The 15,404-nt window shown below is 43.2% G+C and overlaps 1 protein-coding gene across 1 annotated transcript in view; it reads right to left on the bottom strand.

Annotated features, from left to right (window-relative positions):
* The window catches only part of CFAP47 (cilia and flagella associated protein 47), a 467,420-nt gene that overhangs the window by 72,125 nt on the left and 379,891 nt on the right, over positions 1–15,404 (bottom strand). Inside the window, 2 exon segments of the mRNA XM_059678706.1 lie at positions 8,571–8,727; positions 14,817–14,921. Coding sequence (XP_059534689.1) covers positions 8,571–8,727; positions 14,817–14,921 — 262 coding nt within the window.

The following is a 15,404-nucleotide window of genomic DNA, read 5'->3' on the forward strand; positions in this document are numbered from 1 at the left end:
CACTCAGTATATATCCAAGCTAATAAAATCAGCAAGGATAACAGACATAATAATTAATATTGGTAGGGAAACTTAATGGATATTAAAACCATCAAGGAAAGGTTATACGGCAGGAAGGTATTCATATTGTCTCAAATTATCCCCCCCAAATTATTTATTATTAGTTATAAGGGAAAAAGATGACCTTTATACTATAACAAACAGTCTGGAAGACATGACCTTAACCAAGTGATTAAACTTAGCTTCCCCATAATGGGACTGACATTTGGTGCCTCCTGATGTGTTACAATGAGAAATACACATCTCCTATATGGTATTCTTACCAAAATGCTTAGTTTGAACTTGAAATAATGAAAAAACAACAAGGAAATCCACAATGTGCAATAATCTATAAGACAACTGGCCTGGACTCTTCAAAATGCCAATATCATAAAAGACAGAACAAAGTAGGAGGGGATCTTTAGATTAATTGAGACTTAAGAGATCTGATAACCAAATGCAGTGCATAATCTGTGATTGGATCCTGGGTTAGAAAAAAGAGAAACTAAGATATAAAGAGACTATTATACATTTTATACTTCAACTTCTCTACCTACCAATCTCCAGTCTCCCAATGCTGCTTATTTATTCATTCGAATATTGAAATAGCTGATTGTCTGAATTTGGGAGAGATTTTGAGAGTGTGGGACTTTTTCTTACACCTATTTATCTGTCTTCTTGTGTATAAGGTTACGCACACCTTGACTGGCAGTTTACAATGATCACTACATATTTAACATCAATATTTATTCAGCCCTGGAGATACTTTAGTTAAGATTCAGAGCGCGTCCAGAAAAAAGATTTCATAAACTAATTCTAACATGTAAAATCCAATACACTAAGTAGTGCCTCTATATGTCCTGCAGGTGTGATTAACTTATAACTATGCAATAGTGTATGCCTTATTATCTTACTGCTAGTGAAAACGAAGGTTATAACTAACTGAGTAAACAATAGCTTAATATAGTACTACTAGAGGCCCGGTGCACAAAAATTTGTGCACTCGGGGGGGGAGGGGGGGTCCCTCAGCCTGGCCTGTGCCCTCTCACAGTCTAGGACCCCTCGGGAGATAACGACCTGCTGGCTTAGGCCTGCTCCCGGGTGGCAGAGGGCAGGCCCAATCCCTAGGTGCAGCCCCTGGTCGGGCTCAGAGCAGGGCCAATTGGGGAGTTGGGGCGCCGCCCCCTGTCACACTCAAGGCAGGGTCGATGGGGAGGTTGTGGAGCAACCCCCTGTCACACACAGAGCAGGGCCCATCAGGGGGGTTGGGGCTCTGTACCCTGTCACGCACAGAGCAGGGCCCATCAGGGGGTTGGGGTGCTGCCCTCTATCACCCACAGAGCAGGGCGGATCAGGGGGTTGGGGCGCCGCCACTCTCACACTCAGGGCAGGGCTGATGGGGAGGTTATGGCTCTACCCCGTCACACACAGAGCAGGGCCCGTGGGGGGGGGAGCTCCCCCCTATCAGGCACAGAGCAGGGTGGATAGGGAGGTTGCGGCCCCGCCCCCTGTCACACACAGAGCCGCAGGGCGATCAGGGGGTTTGGGCGCTGCCCCCTGTCACGCTGATCCCGGTGCTGGGAGGCATATTACCCTTTTACTATATAGGGTAGAGGCCTGGTGCATGGGTGGGGCCGGCTGGTTTGCCCTAAAGGGTGTTCTGGATCAGGGTGGGGTCCCCACTGGGGTGCCTGGCCAGTCTGGGTGAGGGGCTGAGGGCTGTTTTCAGGCTGGGGGTGACTGAACTCCCAAACGCTCCTTTTTTCCTTTTTTTCCTTTTTTTTTTTTTTAATTCTGGGCCAGCTTTAGCTTGAGGCTTGGCTCCAGCTCTTAGGCCTCTGGCTGAAAGTAGGTTTCTGGCCTTTGCTTACAATGTTGCCAATCTGCTGGCTGAAGTTCGGCGTATTTGTTACAATGTTTCTTAAACTGCCCGCTCAGAGGCAGCGGCAGGCGGGGGAACGTTGGCGTCCTCCATCACTGAGGCAACCAAGCCTCATGTTAGTTTCAAGCTGCCTGGCTGCCGGCCGCCATCTTGGCTGACAGTTAATTTGCATATCTCGCTGATTAGCCAATGAAAAGGGTATCGGTCGTACGCCAATTACCATGTTTCTCTTTTATTAGATAGGACTAGAGGCCCGGTGCACAAAAATTTGTGCACTCGGGGGGGAGGGAGGGTCCCTCAGCCCGGCCTGTGCCCTCATGCAGTCTGGGACCCCTCAGGAGATAATGACCTGCTGGCTTAGGCCTGCTCCCGGGTGGCAGAGGGCAGGCCCAATCTCTAGGTGCAGCCCCTGGTGGGGCTCAGAACAGGGCTGATTGGGGAGTTGGGGCGCCGCCGCCTATCATGCACAGAGCAGGGCGGATTGGGAGGTTGCAATGCCACCCTCAGTCACACTCAGGGTAGGGCCGATTGGGGGGTTGCGGCGCCACCCCCTGTCATGCACAGAGCAGGGCCAATCAGGGGGGTTGGGGCTCCGTACCCTGTCATGCACAGAGCAAGGTCGATCAGGGGGTTGGGGAGCTCCCCCATGTCACACACAGAGCAGGTCCCATCAGGGGGATTGGGGCACTGTACCCTGTCATGCACAGAGCAGGGTCAATCAGGGGGTTGGGGTGCCGCCACTGTCACACTCAGGGCAGGGCCGATGGGGAGGTTATGGCTCTATCCCATCACACACAGAGCAGGGCCCATGGGGAGGGGTTGGGGCGCCGCCCTCTATCACCCACAGAGCAGGGCCTATCAGGGGGTTGGGGCGCCACACCCTGTCATGAACAGAGCAGGGCGGATAGGGAGGTTGTGGCCCCGTCTCCTCTCACACACAGACCTGCAGGGCGATCAGGGGGTTGGGGAGCTCCCCCCTATCAGGCACAGAGCAGGGCTGATCAGGGGGTTGGGGCGCCTTCCCCTGTCATGAACAGAGCAGGGTGGATAGGGAGGTTGTGGCCCCGCCCCCTGTCACACACAGAGCCACAGGGCGATCAGGGGGTTTGAGCGCTGCCCCCTGTCACGCTGATCCTGGTGCCAGGAGGCCTCGCTGCTCCACTGATCCCGGTGCTGGGAGGCATATTACCCTTTTACTATATAGGATAGAGGCCTGGTGCACGGGTGGGGGCTGGCTGGTTTGCTCTGAAGGGTATCCTGGATCAGGGTGGGGGTCCCCACTGGGGTGCCTGGCCAGCCTGGGTGAGGGGATGATGGCTGTTTGCAGCTGGTCACACACCCTTCAGGATGGGGGTCCCCACTGGGGTGCCTGGCCAGTCTGGGAGAGGGGCTGAGGGCTGTTTTCAGGCTGGCGGGTGACGGAAGCTCCCAACTGCTCCTTTTTTTCTTTTTTTTTAAAATTCTGAGCCAGCTTTAGCTCTGGCTCCAGCTCTTAGGCCTCTGCTGCTGAAAGCAGGTATCTGGTTTGTTTGGGTTCTACAATTGAAACACTGTATCAACTCCAGCTCTGAGATCCCGGAGGGCTGAAAGCAGGTTTCTGGGGTTTTGTTTAGCTTCTATATTTGTACCAATGTTTCAAATTGCAAGCTTAGAGGCCGGCAGTGGCAGGCGGGGAACGTTGGAGTCCTCCGTCACTGAAGCAAGCAAGCCTCATGTTCGCTTCAAGTTGCCTGGCTGCCGGCCGCCATCTTGGCTGGCAGTTAATTTGCATATCACCCTGATTAGCCAATGGGAAGGGTAGCGGACGTACAGCTAATTACCATGTTTCTCTTTTATTGGATAGGATATTTACATTTGTCAACCCACAAAATGAAAGTTGATATTTATAAAATTAATGTACTGTGTTGATTGGCATGAACACCTTTATCCTTACTTTTATTTTATTTTGTTCTTCAATAAAACTATACAATGCAATATAAAGCTCATGTATCACAGAATTATACATTTGAAACCCATATAATCTTATTAACCAATTAACCTGATAACTTTAATTAAAAAACTACTGATGTCTGGAAAAGAACCCACTTATATTTAAACATTTGAATAAAATCACTATCATATTTAAATTTGGATTAAGTAAAAAGATTGAATAATCTCAATACTACAGATATTTTAGTAGAAAAGTAATCAAAACTTTGCATGTATCAACTAATTTATGCAACTTTTAGGTATGTATATAATCCATAGTGGTATTTCACATGTAGAATACCACACAAAAATCAAAATACAATGTATATGTGTATGTGTATTACAAATACCGGTAGTTTTGAAATGTGCATATGACAGTTTTCAGCACAAAATAGATGTTCAGCCGAAATCGGTTTGGCTGAGTGGATAGAGTGTCGGCCTGTGGACTGAAGGGTCCCGGGTTCGATTCCGGTCAAGGGCATGTACCTTGGTTGCGGGCATATCCCCAGTGGGAGATGTGCAGGAGGCAGCTGATCGATGTTTCTCTCTCATCGATGTTTCTAACTCTCTATCTCTCTCCCTTCCTCTCTGTAAAAAATCAATAAAATATATTTTTAAAAAAATAGATGTTCATTATATAGTGACTGAATATTCAACTCCTGCTTTATCAACATATATTCTAACATTTAGGTAGGAATAAAGCTATCCAATATAATAAAAGCCTAATATGCTAAGTGTCCAGTCGTCCTTTCAACCAATCAAAGAGTAATATTCTAATGACATGCTAAGGCCGCTCAACCACTCCCTATGATGTGCACTGACCACCAGAGGCAGATGCTCCAACTAGTAGGTTAGCTTGCTGCTGGGGTCCAGCTGACTGGGACTGAGCGAGATGTGCCGTACATGCCCTGGAGCCCTCCCATGGTCCCTCCCTGGCTGGCCAACCTCCCACATCCCTCCCCAATCCTGACTGTGCACCAGTGGGGTCCCTAGGTCTGGCCTGCGCCCTCTTGTAATCTGGGCTGAGGGGACCCCCCACCCCCAACTGCACAAATTTTGTGTACCAGGCCTCTAATGAGTTAATATAACCCCTGCCATTGACAAGCACACAATTTAGCAGGTTTGGAATATGGTTATATAAGCAAAAGCACACACATACATATAATGGAGATGTGTCTTAAATTCTTAACGCATACACCAGGCCCTAATTTCTGATGTTTTAACTCAGATCTTTGCTTCTCATTCATAACTACCTTCCCCTTTTCCACCTTTATTAAGCAGGGTGAAAACTTCACAGCAGAGGGCTGGGGTGCAGGGCATAATTACTGATGAGAGAGGATTGTGAAAATGATTTCAAAGATACCAGTCAGCAAGCAAGGGTGCATGTCCAGGCTGAACAAAGAGGCCAAGAAGGGAAATCTAAGTATATGTGGATCAGGCAGACAATTTAGAATGACAGTTAGATGGTCCTGGAGAAGACAGCTTGACATGATGAGTTCAAGACCCTGTTCCATCACTTACTCATTATACAGGGTAGAGAAAAAGTAGGTTTACAGTTGTTTGTGTGGAAAATAACACAGTAATTAATAAATAGTAATATAAGAATAAACTGTTTCATATACTCACAACTGTAAACCTACTTTTGCCCCACCCTATATGGCTTTGGGAAATTTCTAAGCTTCAGGTTCCACATCTGGAAAGCCTCCAAGATTTTTTTTAAAAGACTGAGTACAGTCATGTTTACAGAGCTCAAGTGTGGTACATATTGGGTGCAAAATTTCCTAAGTAATTTGAGAGCTTTTCTGCAGCAGTTGGCTCTTCTCAGGACTCATTAATGCTTTGTGCTGGGATATCACTGTTATTCTCCAAGTGTGAGCCCATCTCCTCTCCAGCCACCCTATCTCATTCACCTTTGCAAGTTGGCCTGGATGAAGATATGAATAGACCCCTGAAATATAATGTTTTCAACACCTTGCTTTGCATACTATTCAAATGAATGAACTTTATGCAAAGACAACACACAGTAGAAGAATTGAATAGAGTTTAATTAAATAGAATTAAAAGATTATTTGAAAACCAAGGCAATACTTCTTAGAGAAGTGATTAAAGTGGAAATAGCCAAGACATCAGAAGAAAAGATGTTAGAGAATAGGGCAATATGAAAGTTTGATCATAAGTTTGCAACTCTAAAAATGTTGCCTTCTTGGAAAAATATCTATCATCTATCTATCTATCTATCTATCTATCTATCTATCTATCTATCTATCTATCTAAAGAGAAATGAGTAATGCAGGACCCAAAATACTGTGAGATCTCTTGCTCCCCCTTGGTGCTATATTATGAGTCTTGCTATTAACTTTCCTAAGGGGATTTTGTGAATTCTGTAGTATCTGCAGAAACATTCATATCTATTGAAAGGTAGCAAGGGATTGCTTAGTCCTATCAAGAAATAATTTTGAGGCATTTACAAATATTTAAATGAGAAGGTATTAATTTAGTATCTTTTTAATGAGTATATTTGGCATATATGTTAAATATTTTCATGTTTCCCTGTGGCCCTTCAACAATTCAGGCCAAATTATGAGGCCTAGTTGCCAAGTAATATGAGTACAAGAAGACATGTACATGGTAGCTAAAAAAAAAAAAAAGTAAAAAAGAGGAGGTTATAACACAGAAAGAGACTCCATCACCAAGAAAAGGAAAGGATAAAGCTTTTCATAAAGGAAAGAGAGAAAGTGGAAGAGAGAAAGAGTAGGTCAGTGTCTTTCTTTGTGCCCAGTCTCCTCAGGTTGAAGGAAGAAGAGGAAGAACCCGAGAGCCTGAGCATTTACCCAAGAGAGTGAGTTAACATAAAAGAGACTTTTAAACTGCAAAAGAAGAGTACATCTTAATTGTCAAGCTTACTGTTTTTCCTGTTAATAGCAGAAAGAAATTTGGAGCAACTAAAGAAAATTAAGAAGCCACAAATTATTTCACCATTTATTTTTAATGTTAAAAATCTTGACCCAATATGTTTTACTAATACTCTTAGAGTTATGACTTGGCTGCACCTCTCTGAAAATTTCATTTCCTGGTTTAATCCATCTGTCACCCTGGTGTGCTTTCACACCAGTAATTCTGAGTCCTATAACTGGTGGAAACTCCACAAACACATATTTTTTGGGGGCCTATCTAAATGTGTGGTTTGCAATCTCAGCCAAATGCAATACAGTTATATTTGAATTTTGTTATCTGCATCTTCCTTTCCCTCTAGCAGTTATTTCAAACCATTGTGACACTCTTCAAGTCTCCTATTACTTCTCCTTTTTTCAGGAGATGAAAATCTAAACAAAACTGCTTTTAATTGCCAAGCCCTTCCACTACCAATCAATTTGTCTATATTCATATTTGTTTTATCTTGCCCCTTCAGTTCATGGCCCTTTTTTTCTGTCTCAACTCTGATCTCAGCCCTGCCAGAGCCTTAGCCGATCAATTAAACCCTACCTCCTTTACAGCTTTCACTCCTGCTCAGTCCTGGCTTCTTTGCTCTGCTGATACACATGCTCAAGTCTCTTCCACACTAAAATTCTGACTTCCATTTGTAATACCTTAACTAATAAAGAATTAAAAAAAATAAAATAAAATGCTGACTTCCTTGGGCCAGCAATCAACTGCTAGTAAACATTGGCATCTCTCTCCTTACCACAGCCAATGTATTCATAAGGGAATTTCACATCAGATGACATTATTTTTTTAAAAATTATTTTATACCAAGAGCAAAAAGAGATGACGAGGAAAGATGAAAACTCTAATAGGTAAATGAGTGTTCAGTTTCAGTATTAAACAAAAAATAACTAATTTTCAATGATGATAAAATACTATTTTTCTCCAATCAGATTGAGGGAGATTAAGGAGAATGATATTAGTCAGTGCTTATAAGGCTCAGGAAAATAGATAGAGTCGGTAATATACTCCTGATGGCAGCGTGAACTGCAATATAATTACTCTGGAGAGTAAGTTGCTTATTTATATCAAAGAACTTAACATATGTATTCCTTGTAGCTCAACATTTGAACTATATAAAATGGATCACAGCAGTAGCAGTTTTAGTAGAAGTAATAATAGTAGTTGAAAAGATAAAATTAGTAATATGCAATAGATTTAAAATGTGTTTGGCAAAACTAATGAGTTGATTTTTACTTCAGACCCACATTATTTGATCATTTAATAAAAAGTGAAAAAAAAACTCCAAACAATCTAATTTAAAAACATGCATCGTCAATCTGACAGGAAAAAGAGAACAAGCTTGATTATAAACAAAATTTAATCCAAATATGCTATTTATAAAGAAAATGGGGAAAGGAAACAATATCAGAACACTTGAAGTTCTATAAACTTTTAAGGACTAAGCATTGGCATATTTGAATAATCATAAGAATCTTACTAATCTATTAATTTGCATTTTTGGCTTTACAGGTCAAAGGAGAAGAATTTGACTTGTTACACAGATTTTTAATTTTTGATTCTGGTTCCACCATTTACATTCTATGATTTCAAGATACCTCATCTTTCATACCTTATGATTTTTCTTAGTGGATCTCTACCATGTCCACTATCTCTATAATACATTGATTCTATGATCAAATACATTTGATTAATAATTACAAAATAACATAGGTAAAATATAAGAAAAACAACTTACTTGTTAGTATGACATCGATTAAAACATGTTCATCTGTGGGATTTTTGAAAATTATAGCCAGAGATGCTGTGTGATGAAGGTAGGTGGTGATTCTTTCTATTTCTAGAGGCTGGGGAAATAGTCCTACTCCAGAAAGGAGGAATTTCCATTCTTCAAACTGTTTAAAGATAAACATGCATAACATATATGTCATAATTCACAACACTTAATAAATTTAATACATGTAAAAATTTTCGCAGATAAAAAACTTTGGTTGTTAATATTTAACATGCCCTGTTCTATCTTTTCCTTCTTTTTAAAATTCCTTTTGATTTTACTGAAAAATCAATGTGTTTTTGATAAAAAGGAGAGCTTAAGGGTATTTATAGCAGCATTAAAAATATATCTTAATGAAAACCTTGCATTTCTGCTCAAGGTTGATGTTTCTTTAAGTCAACTTGTCTAACAAATGAGGTACTAAAAATTGCACAAAGTTTCCAAAATCCTAGGGTGAATGTCAAGTGGAACTCACTTAGTTTTCATGATCACATGAAGGCAAAGAAGGTGAGGCACAGATCGATGTCCCGTTAAAAGGCAATGTGTACAACTGTATGCACAATAGACTGTGATTCAGTTCGGCACTGAATACTAATGTTGTAAAGGAATGAAGAGGTCAGTAAATAAAATTCAACAAATGCAACGGCCTAGTTTATAATCTTTCTAACTACATAGATATTTTCAAGCCTAAATTCCAGTAAGAAGAGGGAAACTTACTTTAAGATTGTTTCAAAGTGGGACAGGAAATGATACAAAGCTATCTCTGAGTAGGGATGAATAAAGGCAAGTTTTATCTGCATATTATCTTCAAATGACTGTATTAGTTACAGATTCTACTTGCAAAATGTAAGTTCACTAGATTTTCACTTATGATGCCCTAATTTGATTACATGCAATTGGCTGGCTGGGTTAAATTAAATTACGAACAATTTATGTAAATTACTTATTTTTTGGCTACTTAATTAAATAAATCCTGTATGACAGAAATGAGGTTACTTTGAGCCATTGGGAATGAGCCAAAGTACAAAAACAAGAAGGTCACGATTTCATGTCTTTGCCGAATGGCCTGGAGTATTAGAGCTTTTAAGTTAAACCTCCTACATCCCACCATGATGGAACACTAGTATACAACACTTGCCCTAGCATTGCTTAAATTATCCTCTTGGGTTCAGAGAGGAAAATTAAAAAGTATCCCAACAAAAATATGCATTAAAAAATAAGTAACATTTCTTATCCCGTCTTTATCTCAAACTTCTTTGAAAGGAGACACAGTAAAAAGAAACTTTAAAGATCCAATTACAATGTTTCTGAGAGAAAAAAAAAGTAGAGTTAAAAGATAGTAAAACTGGCTTGCACACTGAGTATAGCTCAAGGGCATTTGAACTGGCTAAGAAGCAACAAAGTTTTCCAAAGACAGTATATAGGATCATAGACAGGCTGGGAGATAATACCACTCTGACTTTGTCTTCTTTCCTTAATTTTTGCTAGTCTGACCTTTAGATGCAGTGAGTCACACAGTGAAGTACAAATGAAACAAATATTGGCAACTATCTACACTAATAAAACAGAAACATGGTAATTGGCGTACGACCGATACCCTTCCCATTGGCTAATCAGCGAGATATGCAAATTAACTGTCAGCCAAGATGGCGGCCAGCAGCCAGGCAGCTTGAAACTAACATGAGGCTTGCTTGCCTCAGTGACCGAGGACTCCAACGTTCCCTGCCTGCGGCCGCAGGCCTCTGAGCCGGCAGTTTAAGAAACATTGTAACAAATACGCCCAACTTCAGCCAGCAGATTCGCAACATTGTATGCAAAGGCCAGAAACCTACTTTCAGCCGGAGGCCTAAGAGCTGGAGCCAAGCCTCACGCTAAAGCTGGCCCAGAATTAAAAAAAAAAAAAAAAAAAAGGAAAAAAGGAGCGTTTGGGAGTTCAGTCACCCCCAGCCTGAAAACAGCCCTCAGCCCCTCACCCAGACTGTCCAGGCACTCCAGAGTGGACCCCCACCCTGATCCAGGACACCCTTCAGGGCAAACCAGCCAGCCCCACCCATGCACCAGGCCTCTATCCTATATAGTAAAAGGGTAATATGCCTCCCAGCACCGGGATCAGGGTGACAGGGGGCAGCGCCCAAACCCCTGATCGCCCTGCGGCTCTGTGCGTGACAGGGGGCGGGGCCACAACCTCCCTATCCACCCTGCTCTGTGCCTGATAGGGGGGAGCTCCCCCCCCCCCACGGGCCCTGCTCTGTGTGTGACGGGTAGAGCCATAATCTCCCCATCGGCCCTGCCCTGAGTGTGAGAGTGGCGGTGCCCCAACCCCCTGATCCGCCCTGCTCTGTATGTGACAGGGGGGAGCTCCTCAACCCCCTGATGGGCCCCGCTCTGTGCGTGACAGGGTACGGAGCCCCAACCCCCCTGATGGGCCCTGCTCTGTGTGTGACAGAGGGCAGCGCCCCAACCCCCGGATTGGCCCTGCTCTGTGCATGACAGGGGGTTGCTCCACAACCTCCCCATCGACCCTGCCTTGAGTGTGACAGGGGGTGGCGCCCCAACTCCCCAATCGGCCCTGCTCTGAGCCCGACCAGGGGCTGCACCTAGGGATTGGGCCTGCCCTCTGCCACCTGGGAGCAGGCCTAAGCCAGCAGGTCGTTATCTCCCGAGGGTCCCAGACTGCTAGAGGGCACAGGCCAGGCTGAGGGACCCCCCCCTCCCCCCCGAGTGCACAAATTTTTGTGCACCGGGCCTCTAGTTTGAAAATAAAAATGAAACAACTGAAAACCAACAAAAATATCTCAGAAGGCCCCCTTACCACATTTGCTGCTTACTACTATTCCTATTATTCTGAGAGGCAGGAACACAATCTCATTTACAGAATCCAGCAGCATAATATGAGTTCATGATACATGTAGTTGTGGTATCCTAACAAATTAATTTTAGGATTCAAAATCTTGACAATCAACTTTAGCCTAAAATTAGATTTTGACAATGCAGCGCTCTGTATACGGATTGAAATCAGAAATCCATGAAATAAATAAAAATCTACAGCCATTTCCTTAAGATCAGCAAAGAGTAACAATCAGAAATACTTAAAACTTACCCTAAAAGAATAGCCATTACTAGATTTTCGATTAATCAACTACTCAGTTGTACATGTCAATTCAAATGTATTTATCAGTGAAATCAAGAAAGGGACAGAAATCTACATGAATTTTTCCTTAAAAGTTAGAGTAACTGCAAATTCTTATAAGTGCAAACCCAAAAACTTTATTTAAAAAACTATCTTTCTCATATGTCTACACTTACATGATATATATTGTATTTTCCAAAGTTCATTCAATTAATACTTTAGGATGACTGGATAAATTGAATAAAAGAGGAAGACTCAAATGATTCAGAGATGGGGAAAAAAAAGGATAAAAAAAGAAAAGGCAAAACAATCAGAAAGGTTAGGGTAATACGTTTAAAAGTTTGAAGGGGGATGAATGAATGATGGGCCAAGGTCTAACCACAGATGAATCCTTGGAGATTTGCTACAACTTGGAGGTGCTGGGAGCAACTGAAATCAAGCACCAATGTAAAATCCTATCTAATAAAAGAGAAAAATGGTAATTGGCGTACGATGATACCCTTTTCATTGGCTAATCAGGGCTATATGCAAATTAACTGCCAACTAAGATTGGCAGTTAACTGCCAACAAGATGGCGGCTAATTTGCATATGTAGGCACAATGCAGGGAGGCGAAAGGGAAAGCAGGAAGAAGCCCCCTGCCACTGACAGTGATCGGAAAACCCAGGGGGGAGCTAAGAGCTGGGGGGCAGGGCAAAGGCGGCCCTGGGGCCGCCTTTGCCCTGACCCCCAGCCATGATCCGAGAATCAGGTGCCTTTTCCGCCCTGGCCAGTGATAGCAGGAAGTAGGGGTGGAGCCAGCGATGGGAGCTGGGCACGGTCAAAGCTGGCAGTCCCAGGAGCTAGGGGTCCCTTGCCTGGGCCTAAAGCGAAGCCTACGATCGCGGGCCGCTGCAGCTGCGGGTCCCCGCTGCCCGGGCCAGACGCCTAGGCCAGAGGCGTCCTGCAGGGGCGGAGCCTGCAACCGCGGGGAGCTGGGGGTCCCCTGCCCAGGCCTGACACCTCTGCCGGAGGCCTCAGGCCTGGTCAAGGGGCCGATCCGGTGATTGGTGATTGGAGGGTGATGAGGGTCGACTCCTCTGGCCAAGGCATCAGGCCTGGGTTGGGGGCGGAGCCGGGGATTGGGGGGATATGATGGTCCCCTTGCCCAGGCCTGAAGCCTGGGTCAGAGGTGTCAGGCTTGGGTGGGGGGTGGAACAAGCGATCAGAGGGAGATGGGGGTCCCCTGCCCAGGCATGATTCCTGGGCCAGAGGCCTCAGGCCTGGGCACGGGCCAGAGCCAGTGATCGGGGGGAGATGGGGGTCCCCTGTCCAAGCCTGACACCTCTGTCAGAGGAGTCAGGCCTGGGCAAGGGGCCGATCAGGCAATGGGAGGGTGATGGGGGTCTATGCCTCTGGCCAAGGCATCAGGCCTGGGCAAGGGGCAGAGCCAGCAATTGGAGGGGTCTGGGGGTCCCCTGCCCAGGCCTGACGCCTGGGCCAGAGGCATCAGGCCTGGGCTGGGGGCAGAACCAGTGATGGGGGGAAATGAGGGTCCCCTGCCCAGGCCTGACGCCTCTGTCTGAGGCGTCAGGCCTGGGCAAGGGGCCGATCCTGCGATTGGAGGGTGATGGGGGTCAACGCCTGAGGGCTCCCAGTATGAGAGAGGGGGCAGACTGGGCTGAGGGACACTCCCCCTCCCCCCCACACACCCAATGCACGAATTTCGTGCACCGGGCCCCTAGTTGATTTATAAAAGGCTTGAGTTCATTACTTGTCTGAGTTCTTTGTGTTTGATTAAGAATTTCACATTCAATATCTAGGGTAGGATTTTCTAAAGCTATTAAGATGGAGAGCTGGTAATTGCCCTGCTAATGTGCCTGATTATCCTTGAGCAGATATAATTTCCATCAGAAATACAAGCTACTAAATTGTCTCCAATAATTAAGTAAGATGAAGGGGCTAAACCTGCTAAGAAGCAATTATATTATTTAAAAGTGTGCCTTCTTAAAATTATTTGTGTAAAATAATATAATCTCCACTGTACTTTCCCTTCTGTAGGAAAAGGATTACTATTTGTTTTCTTTAATATTTCAGAGGCACACAAACTTCCATAGTATTGCTTCAGGTCATGTATAAGTCAATAATCATATAGGAAATTTAATAGCCTCATTTTTTTTTCCTAAAGGTTACACATTGTTTTAGAAAAGAGGATACTTCAGTCACACACAAGTCTTGCACTGACATTATATTATATGGGATTCCACTGCCTCTCAGATGGCAGGTTCCTTGGTGCCCCTTAGGATTTAAAGTTCTGATATCCATTTACTTTCCTCCCTATCAACACTTGAAGAAATACAAAATAATAATAAATGCAAAAGGTTATGTAAAGTTTTCATTGGCAGTAAGAGAGTTTTAATCAATTGGCAATCTGTAGGTAGTTGTAAAAAAAGTCATGAAAATGGGTTGAAGCCAGACATGCTGGGTTGAGGTTTGTGTTCAACCTCTTACCAGCTACCTGATCTTTATTTCTATGTCTCAGTTTCCTGATCTGTGAAATGGGGTTAATAATCCTTTCACCTTAGGACTGTGGTGAGAATGAACTGAGATAACTAAGCATGGCATACAGCAAGCTTAGAGATGCTTAAAAAATGATTAACAATTTTTGTTTTTTAAAAATTACTGTTATTCAGAAAAATTATTATCCAAGAATGCTGTACAGTTGAAATAAAGTGAAAAAATAACATGATATTTTCAAGATCACATTTTCTACAGTTTAAAGTTCATGAAAATTTGGGTAGTGAAACCCAAGTCAGAAAATTAACATAAATGACAGCAATTTTGTATTTACATAAAAATATATATATTTTAAAATCTGGGTATATATTCTCCTTCACTCAAGCAATCTAAGGACATAAAAATGCCTCTTTTAAATGCTTGCACATGCATGATGCATATTATATTTCCAAAAGTTCATTTAATTATAGTTTATAATAAGCTTATTCTGCTTGCAAAAGATGTCACCTGGATGAATAAGATTTACTTATTTGTTGACTTTAAAATTTAATTAACTTGACTTGGACTAAGAATACTCTATCATACCTGAGCACAGTAGAAGGTAAGAGTAGCTTGCTGACCAGCTCTTCCAAGAGCAGAAGGACAAAAGCGAACACGTACCCTTTCCGTGGAGTGAGGAGCCATGGTCAGCTGTGTAAATTTAGAAAGAATAAAAAGAGAAACAAAGCAATTAATACTTTTGTTTGAGTCAGCATCTTTGTGCACTAGATGTATGCTGGGTTGATATCTGTGTGAACAATATATTGCCTTGTACACTATCCAATCTCAGTATGCCTGCTTGACAAATATTGGTAAAACATCTGCTGGTAAACACTGTTTAATAGTGCTTGTGCCATGGCCTTTCCCCAGAAAATGACCACATAGAGCTAGTCACTCTATGTAAGGAAATCTAAATTACTTGGTTCTCAACAAACTCTGATGACAATGGAATCCATATACAGGCTTAACTTTAAATTTCGAACAGCATTACATCCTTATGATGTATAAGTGTGGTTTATCTACAGCAAATATTTTTATCTCAGACTGGTTCTCTGATACTTCAAATTTTTGGAGGTTATTAGTTATTAGTTAATGAACATTTAAGGAGTATAAATTAATTTTAGGATCGACCTT

The sequence above is a fragment of the Myotis daubentonii genome, chromosome X (genome assembly GCF_963259705.1).
Source record: "Myotis daubentonii chromosome X, mMyoDau2.1, whole genome shotgun sequence".
In the NCBI taxonomy this organism is placed as follows: Eukaryota; Metazoa; Chordata; class Mammalia; order Chiroptera; family Vespertilionidae; genus Myotis; species Myotis daubentonii.